This window comes from Sinohyriopsis cumingii, unplaced genomic scaffold (genome assembly GCF_028554795.1).
Source record: "Sinohyriopsis cumingii isolate HCF-2022 unplaced genomic scaffold, ASM2855479v2 utg000938l, whole genome shotgun sequence".
Classification (NCBI taxonomy): domain Eukaryota; kingdom Metazoa; phylum Mollusca; class Bivalvia; order Unionida; family Unionidae; genus Sinohyriopsis; species Sinohyriopsis cumingii.
Genome location: NW_028315944.1, coordinates 2,927,961 through 2,944,693, shown reverse-complemented (window position 1 = coordinate 2,944,693; position 16,733 = coordinate 2,927,961). Strand labels below are relative to the sequence as shown.

Genomic DNA, 16,733 nt, shown 5'->3' with positions numbered 1-16,733 from the left:
TTTCATGGGTATGATGCACACCTCCAAGTATATAGGCACGTAGATGTTTGCTCTGGGGCCTTTTCGAGGAAAGTCAGGGCCCTGTGAAATTTTGGAAAGCACGCACCCCACCCCACCCAATAGTTAACCTGATCAGGCCCTGGTATATTTTACGTTCGGCTCTTAGTTTCTTTGCTTTGTGTTTTACTCTAGGTAGGAGTGGTCTTTTGTGTTGATAGGATTCCACATGTTGGGCGATGAATCGTGATCAACGACCTGTATAAAACTCTGAACGTATAAAAATACAGATAATGAACGGTCCCGCTATAGATTACAGTGTTTATGTTTATTTTAATCTACTAACGTAAATGTGCCTTTAAATTTCAATTTAACATGCACACTCATCCCCAAACATGCACACTCATACCCAAACACACACACTCATACCCAAAACACACACACTCATCCCCAAACATGCACACTCATCCCCAAACATACACACTCATACCCAAACACACACACTCATCCTCAAACATACACACTCATCCCCAAACATACACTCTCATCCCCAAACATGCAACACTCATCCCCAAACATACACACTCATACCCAAACACACACACTCATCCTCAAACATACACACTCATCCCCAAACATACACATTCATTCCCAAACCATTTCCGTCTGTTCAATAACGCGAGTGAGATTCCCATGATTTAAAGTGTTACCATTCATAGCGTTGCTGTGGCGACGCTGGTTTTGAGATCTACGTTTCCTAACAGTAGGTTTGAGATCCAAAAATCATTGTACAGTGAGTTATTACACTGAAGTCTTTTCATAGCTTTCTGTGGCATTTATTTGCATTGTCCGTAATCAGCTTGACCAATGACTTTACTATAGATGCTTCCCGATAAGGTCACTAGCAGACGATTTTCTGCCCATTTAACCTGGACAATTGGCATCCTGGCAATTTCTCTTATAAGCGACCACCAAATTTGGCCATTTTAAACAAAGCACAATGAGGCAAAATCAACTTATAAATTACAAATAAGGACACGAACAGAAAGCCTGGTTTGCGTTCTGTTTATCTTTGTATATGTTTTAAGAGATCCTTGAGATTTAATGAATTTATTTCAACTTCCAAACAAAAAATAAAATTAACAGTAAATCTAAGGGAAACATTGTCAACATTAATGGGTGACAGCATGAAACGTTTTACAAACAATCAAATCAAATAACATATTCTAGATAGCACAATAGCATCGTGGGGAGACAAATAATATAACCCCTTGACTGGGATTTCCTTGTCTCGGTTCAAACCCCAACATATATTATATTGTTCTGTGTTACTAGCAAACATTTTGCGTAACACATGGGAGTGTCATCACAGTTAATTTTGCACTTGTACTGTTTTTGTAGCGGTAAATATAGTAATATGATATCTGACAAATTTGTTTGATTACATTGATGATTCAACCACATTTATCATTGAACACCGTATAATCCGTATAATCGTGACAAAGCCGCCATCGTTAAACTTACTTTCCGGCTGATGTAATAGCAGTGCTCATTTTAGACAATAACTGAATCAGTTGCATCAATTAAATGACTAGTATCATCATTTCAAACTGCATTAAGTATTATATAAACAAAATATCACACAGATCTTCAGCAACGTACTTCTAATTAAACTTATCGCCTCTTGATTTCACCTATCCCTCGTGATAGTATTGTCACAAAACTGGATGGCACGGCTTTTCCATATATTATATTGTTGTAAAAATTAAAATACTTTTAAAAAGCGAAAGGATTTCAAGGCATTTCGCTCCTTCGTTTCACTGGTTTCACAAAATCATAAAACACAATATGTGATGCAACTCTTTGAATCACGGTAGCCGAACTGCATTGATCAGATGATAGCATGCATTCGAATCGGCACCAGTCTGGTCACAAGTCTGGCAACCAATCCACTGAACCATCGGCGCGCTCACGTGTTAATCGCAGTATATTCCAAGAGTAGATTTAGTTAATTCCGTGTGTTAGTAGACGCTAAATTATATTTCTTAGGGAGGAGAATCATTCATCAAAAGAGACATTTTTAACCTTTCTTCAGCGGTCTAATAATTTTGCTTGCTTTGTTTGTTCTTGCATATTGGGGGAGGGGTTTAGGGGGTGGCATACTATCTCTTTATCTTAATATTATATTTACAAACATGTTTGAGGACACCCCAAAGTCCTTAAGAATAACACCTTTCTCCAAAGAAACCATCCTTGTTTATGGTTAATTAGCAAAACTGAAAGCCTGAAACGTTTCTGAGACTCCGACATACAAGTCTTACTGGGATTTTATTTAATTATTTTGAAAGTATTTACTTAACGTTTGTCCTTCTCTATTCTTTCTTTTCAGAAGAAAGACAGATGGACTAAACATGCCGTCTGTAAAGAATATCTTCACCCTAATACGTGTAACCAACGTTGTAAGTTTTACATTTATTCAGTGAATGAAGAAAATTGACTGTGTATTTATATTAAATGCGGTTAAATATAGACGAGAACCAAGGGTTGTTTTTATTTTAAAACTCACTTTACAATAAGGCGTTGAATTGAGGAAGGGGGGAGGGAGCTAGCGGGAACATTGTCAGTACGCTGATACTGGGATTTTATTTAATTATTTTGAAAGTATTTACTTAACGTGTTGTTTCTGTTGTTATTGTCATCGTTGTAGTTGTAGTTGTTAGACTTTAAACGGATATTGTATTCATCTACATACACACCCCACACGCACACACTGGCGGTTTGTATTCCCACCCATCCCCACCCTCTTGCGATTTCATAAACGAAATCCCAAGGCTTCAGGGTTTCGTAGGTGAAACTTCTAGTCCACTTGGCAATATCAACTTACACTTTACAAATCAAAAATTGCATGTAATTTAAATAATAATAATAATAATAATAATAATAATAATAATTGTAGCAGTATCCATGTTGTTGTTTTACAATTGTTGTCTTTAGTGTTGTTTCTGTTGTTACTGTCATCGTTGTAGTTGTAGTTGTTAGACTTTAAACGGCTATTGTATTCATCTACATACACACCCCACACGCACACACTGGCGGTTTGTATTCCCACCCATGCCCACCCTCTTGCGATTTCATAAACGAAACTCATCAAGACGTACAAAATTGCACAGAACATAACCATGTCATTAAACAATTTAACATTTCTAACCTGACTGTCGCCAGGTGGTTTCTTACACTGTATTCCTGTTTGTATGAAAACAAAGTTGAGTTTTCAGTGCAAACAACCAGTCTGTTTACTGTCCTTTTGAGTTTCTGGAAAAGTCGATTCTCAGTTGGGCCTGAGGTTCCTTGGACAACGCATACATAGAATGCAAAAGCTGTCGTCGTCTTCATCCAATATTTTAATGTCTAGTTTTAATATGTTTTGACTGACCAAAGTAAACCGGGAAAACGGTGCAAATCTAATGTAAATCGTTTCAAAGGCTGTAACTCCCGAAATCACGGAAAATTTACGGAAATATTCTGATCTTGTCTAAGACGAGGAACTACAGCCCCTGTTGTGTGAAGGCGTGGACTCCAGAAAGCATATATGGAGGCTGTGTTAGTAAAGAAATTCTCTTTTTGGATTGAAACGTGGACAAGATGACACTGTTAGAGAACACCTTGCGGAAATCGGGTTAGGAATTATATATCGATGAATGAAACAACTAACTTCGTAGTGCTTTTAGTTTTTAAAATTGGAATGGTGGTACTAACTGCCCGCGGCGTAGCGGGGAGAGGAGTAAACGAATACTATAGTTCAACCTTGGTATTAAAGATCTTATGCATCACTCGTACCTTAGTAATGCGTCTATTAGGACAGAATTTTTTAGTACAATTAACAGGATTGAAATTTTCTCTTAATTGTATTAAACGTAAGTTGATAAATTATATTGAAAGTAAATTTCTATTAAAATATATTGAGATTGAATCCATTTATTTCGGTATTACAATTATATACTACTATTCAACAATGATTACGCTATTATGATCAAGTACGAACCGTCTTACACACACATTACTTGTATCTCAGACTCAGCACAAAAAGAGTACATTCATTAGGTTACGTAAATAGATGAACTAGACAGATTCCATAGATTTTTCTAGAGGGCAAATGCGCTGATCTTGCAGAAGTACCTACGTAATAATGTACATAGACCCAGACGATAATCTATAGAGACTACGAAGCCTCGTTTTGAGATTCTGGCCAACTCAAAAGAACTAAGACTCATACCCATATTTGTCTTTGTCTTAAGAAACTGGTATATAAAGCCCCAGCCACGGGCTGTGACAGTTTTGCTGGCCAGAAGCTCAAACAGACTTTTGTCTTTACAAGTAAGATTATGATCTATGTACAATTTTTCATAGTATAAGACTTTTTAGTGTTATAAGAATTGTCAGTGTTAAGATGTTAACCTAACATCAGTATGTTTAAACATTAGATCATTTTAATATTTCTTTACTATTATTTAATATAATGTATCGGAAAGTTTAATTGTTTGAAGAACTTATATTTACTTATAATTATATTGTTGATTATAGTAAAAGCAACGTTTGCTACCAACTTCATACTCAGTAATAGTTAAGTTAGAAATAAAATACTCTTTAAGTGATAGAGTTTAATATGTTGACTTTTTAGAATAAATTCAGTGAAATATATTTCAATTACGGTAATGGTCTGAAATATTGAAATTTAGATTCTTTTGCTATCGTGAATTTATTCGATATTTAATTATCTGTATGATATTCTAAACGGCAGATATTATACAATGTATGATGTTGGTAAGTGAAAGAAGATCGTAGTTTATATGTATTTCTTGTATCTGCAATGTAAGCTTATGCAGATTGATATTAGAGTGTAATTTTATATGTTGAGTATTTCAATAAAGTTTTGCTGGCCAGAAGCTCAGACAGACTTTTGTCTTTACAGCTCGATCCCGAGTACTCTCGCATGCCCCAAACATGTAGCTGTATTTATAACATCAACATGAGACACCTCTTTCAAGAGGATTGAACTTCCTTTATTTTCTCTCTCTCTCTCTCTCTCTCTCTCTCTCTCTCTCTCTCTCTCTCGGGTTTTGAGAAACAGATTGACTCAGAGTTTACGAAGCAAATCTCTTCGTAAAACGTCCAAACCTTTTCATAACGTAAGGTCGCTTTTTTCATGGCACAGAATCTCTTGCAAGCCACTTTTACTTGCATTTGTTCATCAATCATCCATAACGTGGATATAACGTACCGTGAAACTGGTTACTCCACTGTTCATTAATGGTCACATAGATGTGATTTAGGAGCTCAAAATATGAACATGTCAGGTTTATTTTTCAAGGCGTTAAATGGTGCATTTTTTTCAGGGTACATTTGGTGTTATTTGTATGTATATACAACATTTTGAGCATTGTCACAGGAATATAAGTTTCTTATATAATGTTTAGACACAAAGACGCACAGAAAAACACACACCTAAAATGCATGTGCCAATATTGTATGCAATTTCATGTGGCTGTTTAAATTTTGATGATAAGTTCATGTTCCATACGAGGGGTATTTATAAAGTTCACAGTATCAGTGTGCTGAACAACAAGCTTTTTAGTAGGGAACAGTACATCAGTGCATCCTCTCGAAGTACTTCCCATACACCTCTACACACTTTCTCAGTCTGATTATCCAGTTACTAAATGTCATTTTGTATTCACGTTTCGGTATCATGCTCAAACACTGGAAAAAGGGCACTTCAACCGCTTGGCGGCTTTCAAATCGTCTGCCCCTCATCGAATCTCTGATAATGGGATTCAACCAAAATTCACTTGGATAAAAAAAAATCAAGGCTATGTGGAAGATGAAGCAAATTTGGATTCTGTACTCCGTCAGAAAAAGTCTGTCACAACGGCGGATTTATGCTCCTGTGCGTTGTCTTGATGTAGATGCCTACTTCTGTTAGCGGTGCCCGGACGAGTGGTTCGGTAGTATTCCACAACTCTTGGCAAAACCTTGGAAGCATAAAAATGCCCCGTGTTACAATGAACAAACAATGTGTATAAAACTGTTTTGATTTGTTGCCTACGCTCTTTTTCCTACAAACTTTATTATTTTTTCTAAAGTCGGGTTGAAAATAATCAATCTTTATTTCATTGCCTGATGTAATTCCAAATGATATGCTCACTCTTTTCATATTTTGGTGAGTTACTGTTTGATTTCAACCCGTGTCTTTTTTTTTATCAGCCGTCAGCAACCCATTTTGCACAAACCTTTCTAAGGGCCAAATGAATCCTCGGTATATTAACAACTTCTGATGAATTAATTCTCGAAATATATACCACTGTGTATCGAGCATCTTCATCAATTACCATTTTCACAGCAACCACGTCACGCTCACCAGTCGTAGATGGGTATCTACCAGAACATGGATGATCCCAGGGATTCGCAGGCAACTTTTAAATGATGAAATAAACTGTATTGTAACATATGGCAAAGAATTATATCCGTTCACTTCATCCAGGTTGGCTTGATGTCAGTCAAGGAGAACCATAACATCGCACACACAATAAAGTATGCTGTTTCCACAGTAATATAATTTTTCTTCTCCAAAAGGTATACGTCGCTGTCTTTTACCTATGTTACGTCACGCATATATATATATATATATATATATATATATATATATATATATATATATATATATAGCGTGTTAAACTGATTAAAACTACAATAATGATTACTGCAAACGGTAACATGTAGAATTTACATGACTTTGCCTTTAAAATATAATAATATTCATGGATAAAACTGAAAAATATCTTAAACCACATACTAATATACATACTAATTACTAAATAAAATGTTACTTATTACAGAAAAAATGAACCATAAAGATAAAATATAAATTCTACAATAAAATTGTAAATAAAAGTGAAATTAAATCTTCCCAAAGGCAATGGTTTGCAACATGGGCGCCCGCACATAGGGGCAAGCCGCTCCTACCCGGATTTCACCTCTAAAACATATACCTGACCACTACATCTTGCCCACCCACCCAACTTAATAAAAAGAAAATTCAAATGGCGCCACTGGTTTACAATATAGTATGGTTAGCTTTATATTGACTTTTGAAATCTCCATTAACAGATTAAAAAGTCAGATTCCATGGTCATTCCGAAGAAATCGTGCTGAACGCAGTCTAGTATATTTTCGCCAGCAAGCTAGTTAATTCACAGTAATCAATGTAGTAGAAAAACATAGTATTAAAACGCACAACATAGTATTAAAACGCGATAGAATATGTGTCCAGTAATTAATTGGTAATGTATTCCCTAATAGATATTGTAACGAGAACTGATAGGATTTTTTACGTTGCCATATGTCCCTGCTTTTAGATTTGATTTCTTTCACTGCGTATCAAAAATCCTAATGTCGATAGTTTCAGAAGCAGTGGTTTTATACTAGGCGGTCAAATACCTTTGATAGATTGATCTGGATATAAGCTAGATACTTTTGTCTCTTTCTAAGAAGACGGCTTTTACGGTCGTTAGCAATCAGGACAATTACCTGTGCACCGCTTGCAAAAGGGGCCTGAGAGAGAGAGAGAGAGAGAGAGAGAGAGAGAGATTACATTAGATACTTAACATACCAATTGTTGAAAAAGTACACGTCATTGGTCATTCTGCGCGTGGTTTTGCTTGTTTGTTTTGGGTGGTTGGAGGTTCACGCCATTTAATATTTGGTGGAGGAAGAACACGGGAAAACCCCGGGAAGAACCACCGACCCATGGGAAGCTACTAACATATCGACGTTAGTCAAGCCGAGACTAGAACCCACGCAGACAGCTATGGGATGTCATTAGTCTTTCAAGGCGAGCGCCTCAGACCACTAGGCCATCCGGGGCCCCAGTTTGTGCAATACAGTCAACTCCGGTCAACTGCACATCCTCGGGCCCATCACAGGACTGTGCAGTTAAACGGAGTGTGCAGTTAACCGAAGTACGGTACAGTACAGCTTTAAATCAGCATGGCACAAATATAGGTGAAGAATAATGTATAAAAATGATTAGAATCCACTCTTTCAACGTTTACTTAAATGAAACAAGAGTCTACAATGAGCAGCACTAACGTCATATTGTTAAATCAAACACAATGAAATTGACGATTTCCGAAAGAAATCGGTAATTGATGTATGCACAAGTTTTCCTAATAAGTTGGTGAATTGCCGACTCTATTTTGTAAAACGGTTCAAACAGCTCACATTCTCTCTGTTCCATGAATCTGCGTAAATTCTGGAGTGACTGAATAGCGACTTTAGATGAAACCTGGTCATCTACTGCGTCATCACTTCTTTCGTCATTTTCTTCTTGTTTTGTCTCTGTAAGAGCTGCAACGATGGTTGTCTTCGATTTCACCTTCTGTGTGAAGACCGTCATCTATTGCAACATATGATTGTTCCCACGCTATTGCTCCCTGGTGGGCGGGAATATACATGTATCTACCACCTATGGCGTCCTTTACATGTCAATCATTTACAAAGTCGCATTTACCGGCTTAATTGTCGGCTTATTTGAAGCGCTACAGCAGCGGAATGGCAATAAACTGATCCTGACTATACATTGTGCAGTTAACCGGAGTAAAATTGTAATGAATAATGTGCCACGGGCAGAACATTTATCGTGCTATTATCCGGAGTGTGCATTTAAGCGATGTGCAGTTATCAGAAGTTTGTTCCCATTGAAAAGCATTGGGAAAAAACGGGACCGGCGTGGCTACGTGCAGTTATCCGGAGTGTGCAGTTAACCGATGTGCAGTTAAGTGGAGTTGACTGTACAATTATCCCCAACTGCGAGACTCACCGCTGACAATGCCATTCTTTATGAAGTATTAAACAGTTTTCAGCTAAAGCTTTTATCGATGATTTACCATTTCAATCCTGAAGCCGCTTACAACCAAATTAAAACGTCATAACTCTTAGTATCATACATCTAACCGAATTAGCAATAGATGGTCACGAGAAAGTTAATCCTTCTATGATTCCACCTGTATAGTCACCGTAACCCCCATTTCCGTATTGCGTGAAAATCATTAACTCGTCATTCTACGTTCAGGATTTAGTTTTAATGTAGAGGTTAGTGGACCTTAAAGCGGCCGATTTCCACAAAAGCACCCTATTAACATTTTATTAAAAACGTAAAAAACAGTTGTGAGAAAATGGGCTGCAGTTCATGCACATTTTAGGACAAAGCTCGATTTCAAACTAAACTAGCACAAGTGTGTTTTTGAACTAGAATCACCTAATACTCACATTATCATGAAAATTATTATTTTTTCTATCGAGCATACTCACGAAAAGCTGCGAGATAGGAATATGTTATCATAACATCACTGTAAATAACGAGATAGAAATATGGATATAAAATATGCGTGTCTCTTCAGTGAAACATGTACCTCACTGTCCATGCTGATTGATGATATCTTTCAGAAAATCGAAAAGTTTGTCGAAATCTCTCTCTCCTAGCTACGTTATAATATGCTTCATTATGTGCAATACCGTGCATTCCTGTACGCAATGAATCTATGAACTCATGAAAAGTGCTATTTTTGAGTACATTTCGTGACATTGGCATTTCCCAAGTATATGAAATTTCAGTTATATGTCACAAAATATGTAAATAAAGACCATCATAGAAACTCACGAGATTCCGAGTCTTTTCTTCAGAAAGTATACAGGAATACCAATTTTACAAACTGGTATACCTCATAGTTTAGCCTAAAAAATGAAATATCATGCATTTGCTCTTTTTGACCTTTGACCCTATTTACCTTATGATTAGTTATGGTGGTAACATAATAATAATATGAATCTTAGACATCTTAAACATCTGAGACATCTGATGACAATATCAAATTCCTGTCTATTGCCATTACTCACGATGTTAGGATGAAACTCGCGTACTGAAAATTGTATTTTTCTTTCAAACAATACGTACGAAAAGTTGGGGGTAGAAATTGTCTTTCATTAGGATTCATTTTCTTAATCATACTTTACTCCTGGGATGTTTTCATTCAGCTTGATGTGCCTTCTCCGCTCTTAAGTCACTATCATGCTAAAGCTGCATAACCATTAACAAATTTACGTTTCAAACTCGACATAGAATGGAGAAACAGAACCAGTATAAAGTTTGGCACTTCAAAGCTGATCTTTCTGAGATTAGCCTTTATAATCACGCACACGCACAGACACATTCACACACATACACACACTCGACAACTCGTGAATATCGCTAAAATACACCATTTTCAACCCCAGAAAGAACCTATCTAACCGCCAAAAATATTGTATAGGAAATATTTGAATCCACTGGCAGTGGAGCGAATTGTTGTTGAGTGTGTCATTCTTGGCTGCAAGACAGACGTATCTTGGCTGAAAGACACGCGTTTTGGCCGCAAGACAGACGTATTTTGGCTGCAAGACAGGCGTATTTTGATGTTAACTCCTTGAGGAATTGTATGACGACGTACCACCATCGTAGACTTGTTTAGGGAATGTTGTTTATACAAGACATTTTAATCATTTGTTTAAGGATTTTACATGTATTACCTTTACCTTTTGTGTTATATACATTTACACAATCTTGACAATTTTTACGTTTTATAGTTTTTTTTGTGTACTTTACGTTTACATTCAGTTGGAAGGGCTTGTCATCTTGGGATTTTTGTGAAATTCAATTTTACGTTTTTCGAACATACACCTTTAGTTGGGATCATATAGTCACTTACGTGGTGAGTTGCGGTAAAGCCATTTAATGCATGTGAACTTTAAATGTAACGAACCGTTTTAAAGTTTGCTATGAAAATTAAAATTAATGAACAGTCCTCAAGAGTTTCACTAATAGTAAAGAAATACCGACATAACTGATGTCATAGACTACAACAATTAGATAATAAATGAAGGCATTGATCTTCATTACAAAATACTTTTGTGTGTTCATAATTTGAAATCACCAATTGCTTAAAATTCAACTTCATTCAATTAAAAAAGTTTTCATGTAAACTAATTCTTCAAATTCAACAGGAAGAACTTTTTAAAAAAAAATGCAAAATGTTGCATGAAACGTTTTATTTTCATTCTGATATGTCCATAGTATGGTTTTTACATATGAAAAGTCATTATCTGAAATTAAGTAAGATTCACATACAAAGTTAGCATTTTGTTCCATTTCAACTTAAAAATATAGCTCTAACTTCATCAAAATAAATGTAAATAAAATATAGATCAATCCAAAGATTGCACTATTCGACAGAAGAGTCCACACGTGGCTGAGATGAGTTTAATTTAAAACAAAGCAATAACATGAAGGACAAAAATCACACCAAGTGACAAAATTACCTCAGATTACCCCCATGACCGTTATGACATAGGACTCTTATCATAATTCTGCGTGTATGTGTATCGTGCACTAAATACCTTAAGTGGTCAACTTGGTCAGGATTTGCCACTCAGGATAATGGCTGAATTAATTTAGGGTCCGCATTGAAATTATCCTTGGTTTAATCATACATCGTTGTCTAACTAAAAGTCTTTTTTATTTGTTTTAATCTCCTCCTGATATTTTGTCGACTCAAATGCTTTTACCGTACGTACACATCTACTTGCTAAAACGATCCTTGGTGACATTTTTCAGTTCCTACTATTTGCAAGCCTCTCAAATGGTCGCCTAACAGAGACAACGTGCTCGTACATTGACACATGGGAAAGACATATTAGAGAGTTTGATTTAAACTGCACTGCAACGGACTGGTATCACTGCCTACCAACAACAACCAAAGGAATTTATAAAGAATTATGTATGAAACCTGTATATATTCAGGAAGGTATGTATTCACTGACTGTATGTGTTTCTAACGCATATCAAATTTATACAATCTGTGACAAGGATTCTTTCTTCCCTAAATTATGTTACCATCAGATTGCATGCTATATTTATTGTTGATATGTATATTTGGCTTAATTTATATTTGATTTAATTTAATTGTCTATTTGTAAGTTTTCAATTTTTTATTTTATTTATTTCATTACATGTTAAAGTAATATAACTGTGTTTACTGGAATTTGATATTTTCCAGGAATTAGTTTGACATGACTGTTTAATCGTAAACACCTAATGCTGACCTAGTTCCTGACCTTGATTGAGAATCAAATAAACAACTCCCTTTCTTAATTCATTCTTAATCTGTGATTGATAATAGTGACATCGAGGCTGACTGGGACTACGTACCTTTAAACGTAAATAGCTTCTGCGATGTTCTAGAAATTGTTTGTTAAATTTTACAATGCTTGTTGTCTTCACTTTTTCTTTGTAACTGTTTATTAGAGCCTAAACACATAAAAATGTTACTACATGTTATGTTCAGTTTGCTTGTGTTATCACACGTTGTATACAGAATAATTATGTTACCATATGGTATATCCAGTATGAAAATGTAACTTTATTTTATATACAAACTAATAAGTTATAACATGCTATGTTCAGTGTAATTAAGTTACAACATGCTATGTTCAGTGTAATTAAGTTACAACATGCTATGTTCAGTGTAATTAAGTTGCAACATGCTATGTTCAATGTAATTAAGTTACAACATGCTATCTTCAGTGTAATTAAGTTACAACATGCTATATTCAGTGTAATTAAGTTACAACATGTTTTGTACAGAATAAGATCGTTACCTCGTGTTATGTAAGACATGTGTTACCACGTGTTATGTACATTACATTTATATAATAATGTTCTGTAACAAATGCAGATATGTCACTCTCTGTGTGTGCTTGTGTGTGTATATATATGTGTGGGTTTGTGCGTGTGTGTGTGTTTGTGCGTGTGTGTGTGTGTGTTGGGGAATAAAATTACGAGGAATTTATTATTGTTTAATTGCTTATATTTGACATTAAAATTTATATTAAATAAATCAAAATCTTATTTATAAATTCGTGCTCAATTGTTTAAAAAATATAAAATGTTGGCTTAACATTAAGTTCTTACCTTTATGAACCAGGATACTACATGGTATTTGATACCGAGATTTCAAAACTGAGAATAGAGAAATGTCCACGGGACATCTACCAGCCAAGCCATAGGTGGTCCAATACAATCGTAAAAATATGTGCTTATGACCGCTCAGATTGTAATGGTGAAGGGGAGGTGGAGTGGTTACCAGGCAATGAGACAACCGATAGAATGTGCAAGTGTGACTATAAGCGGAACTATGTAGAGTCAGACTACGCATTACGCGCATCTCAAGGGGTTAGCATGGGATTTTCCAAAAACCACGACTACGTGCAATGTTCACACCATCCGTGTGAAGGAACAAGACTTCAAAGTAAATATACAAGATTCCATTTTATATTTTCCTTCCTCCTCCACCTCAGTGGCGTTACTGGGGGTGGGGTGGGGGGTTGCGGGGAGTGCGGGCCGCACCGGGTGATTCCATTAGATGGGGAGAGGGTGACGCCAAAATGACTGTCTATACAATTTTTGAATTTTTCTGCAGGAAGGGGGTCCGTGGGGGTGACACCATGATGTACTGCACTGGGTGACACCAACCCTAGTGACGCCACTGCTCAACCTCCTTATCTTTGCCTTGAGTATTTCTCCCCCTTCGTTGTCGTCGTCTCTAGAGTCCGGAATTAATAATGGGCACTTACTGGAGCGCACAGTAGTCATTCAGTGTACAAGGCTTTAATTTCTAATCAGCTGAATTTCTTTAATTTAAGAATTACATGCACAAGACAGTACTCATCTGATAGCAATTTTTTTTTTTTAAGTGGTGGGGGACGGAATCATTTTTGCATACATCAAACTTTATTGCACTGTAATTATAATCTCGTGAGAACAACTAGTGTAGTGATAAAAGGATATGAGATCGTCACTTGAGCTTGTGTCCTCTTTGTGGAGTTAGACTGAGGCTGTAAGTCACAAAACCAAAACATGCTGTATTTTTTTCAGATTATTCCTGTGTGCGCCTGTGCCCAGAAGGCATGGAGTACCCAGATGATAATGGCGAATGCGCTGTCATTGAGTAAGTTGCCTTTTTCCATACTAAATGATTCTTTTGTTTTGGTCATCACAGGACACGTCCACAAGTATGAAGCAAATATTAACATAAATGATTGAATTATTTTTGTTTTGCGAAATCATAAATGAAAACCGTAGACTTTTATCGAGCCTGAAAGTTATACAACATTTCAGATAAAAGGCCCAGTTTTTTAGTAGAAAACGGACTGCTAAAATTAATACTTATTTCCACACTTGTGTGTGCTTGTGTGTGTGTGTGTGTGTGTGTGTGTGTGTGTGAGTAATGAATGGGGATACCCTAGGGACAATGGGAATTACCATTAAAAACACCCTTGGGTCAATCTGGGGACTATGTAAATTTAACATTAACCACCCTGGGTCACTCTAGGGACAATGGAAATTTAACATGGGCAAAAAACCCTGGGTCACTCTGGGGACAAATGAATTTAACATTGGAGAAAGGAAATATCCATGCTAGGGACATTCTAGGGACAAAGGCATTCGAACAATGGAAATTTAACATGGGAGATATTGCTGGGTCACTCTAGGGACAATGGGAATTGAAGATGGGAAATAGAGTTTGGGCCTGTATAGGGACAAGGGGAATTGAACATGGGATTTTTTTTTTTAAAAAAAAGGGGGTAGGCAATGGAAAGTCAATCTCTTTTCGAGAAATGTGGGTGGCCCTGAAAAGTGTCTTTGGTTTCATCATCATCTTCTTCTTTTATTTCCTCCACTTCTGTAGCCATCCTCTTATTTTTTCCATCATTCCTTTCTTCTTTTCTGTTTCCGGTATCCAGTCCGGGTGACCCATGGCTCGGAACTTCTGTTGGATTTTTATCCAGTTAGCGTTCAGTTTCTCTAGTTCTTCCTTTTTCTTTCTATTTTCTTCTTCTTTTCTATCTTTTGCCCACCTGTCCTTTATTTTCTCCACTTCTTCATCTATCACCTTTCTCATCTTTTCTTCCCCTTTTTTCAATCTTTCAACACTCCTTTTGACAAAGGGCCACTCTGACCTTTTTTCTATCTCTTCCAAAAACCTTCTTACTTCTTCTACCTTCTCCAGGGCCTCTTTTAATGTTCCCACTCTGACATAAGGGGGATTTATTAGCCCTCTCAGTCTCTTCACTTCTTCTTCAATTAATCCTTCTATCATCTCCCTGGCTAATTTTAGTTCGTTCACATAGTACACACTGGTTCTTAACCTCCAATCTCTTTCAATCCTTTCAACTCCATATTCACCATCTACCATCCAAAAATAAACATGCCTTAAATCATTGAACAGTTGGGACACTTCCATCTTCTTTTTTATTCTTTGTAGAATGGTTTGAACATCAAACCTTTTGGGTTCTTATAGTGAAAGCGCGGACGTGAAGGAAAACATCCCCTACTTTTCTCATTTCATATAATATACTATCCACATAAGTGAAGCAACATTTAACAAACCCCAAATCTACTATTTACACACGCAAATCATTAAAACCAAATCCATAATCTACTATCCACACAATCGTACGTGAGTGGTTACAAAACCCAAACTATACTCTCCACATACGCTAAGAAACAATAAACAAATCCATAATCTACTATCCACACAATCGTACGTGAGCGGTTACAAAACCCAAACTATACTCTCCACATACGCTAAGAAACAATAAACAAATCCATAATCTACTATCCACACAATCGTACGTGAGCGGTTACAAAACCCAAACTATACTCTCCACATACGCTAAGAAACAATAAACAAATCCATAATCTACTATTCACACAATCGTACGTGAGCGGTTACAAAACCCAAACTATTCTCTCCGCATACGCTAAGAAACAATAAACAAATCCATAATCTACAATTCACACAATCGTACGTGAGCGGTTACAAAACCCAAACTATACTCTCCACATACGCTAAGAAACAATAAACAAACCCATAATCTACTATTCACACAAACTTACGTGATCGGTTACAAACACAAACACAAACACACAAACACATACACTCACACTATGAAAAAAGAGTCAGTGTTTATATTCACACTACTCTACCTACACACATTGGCAAATCGATTGTTATTTCTTTTCTAGAGTATTGGGGTAGCCCTGAAAAGGGCTGTTGGTTTTTAACTCCAGATGCACCTATCTAATGCTGGCACCTTCCTGGCCTGGCGCCACACACACACATCTTCTTCCCCAGTCTCTTTTCACTCTTTTTTGGGGAAGAGCAGAGGCGGGATATGTGGCTTCAGAATCCCAATTTTCTGTCTCTGGTATTCTGAAATTTCTTCTCTCCTTTTCCTCCTCTTCTTTTTTTCTTCTTTCCTCCTCCTCTCTCATCCTTCCCTCTTCGACAATGGCCTCCGCGGCCAGTTCGTTCAACAGGCGCCTGGCATATTCCAGGTGCATCTGGAGTTCTAGAAGCTTTACAATTCTGGTATTCATTCTCTTCATCAATCAACAAGGGTAGCTAGACTGCCCAGCGAGTTTCAATTTATAGTAAAAGCACGGACGTGAAAGAAAACATCCCCTAAAACAAAATTGATCTTACCTAGATCATGACCAAAACAACGTGCGGACCTAAAAGAAACACTCACTCACTTTTTTATACTACCCATTACTATTCTAAAAAAAATTTCATTAATCACTT

The 16,733-nt window shown here is 36.6% G+C and overlaps 1 protein-coding gene across 4 annotated transcripts in view; it reads left to right on the top strand.

Moving 5' to 3' along the window:
- LOC149773009 (uncharacterized) overlaps nt 1–16,733 on the top strand; it is an 87,829-nt gene that overhangs the window by 19,751 nt on the left and 51,345 nt on the right. For all 4 annotated transcript variants that reach the window (XM_089946969.1, XM_089946970.1, XM_089946971.1 and 1 more), the window contains exons 2-5: nt 2,387–2,456; nt 11,702–11,891; nt 13,071–13,394; nt 14,021–14,093. In XM_089946969.1, coding sequence (XP_089803095.1) covers nt 2,387–2,456; nt 11,702–11,891; nt 13,071–13,394; nt 14,021–14,093 — 657 coding nt within the window. The remainder of the gene's footprint in view (nt 1–2,386; nt 2,457–11,701; nt 11,892–13,070; nt 13,395–14,020; nt 14,094–16,733) is intronic.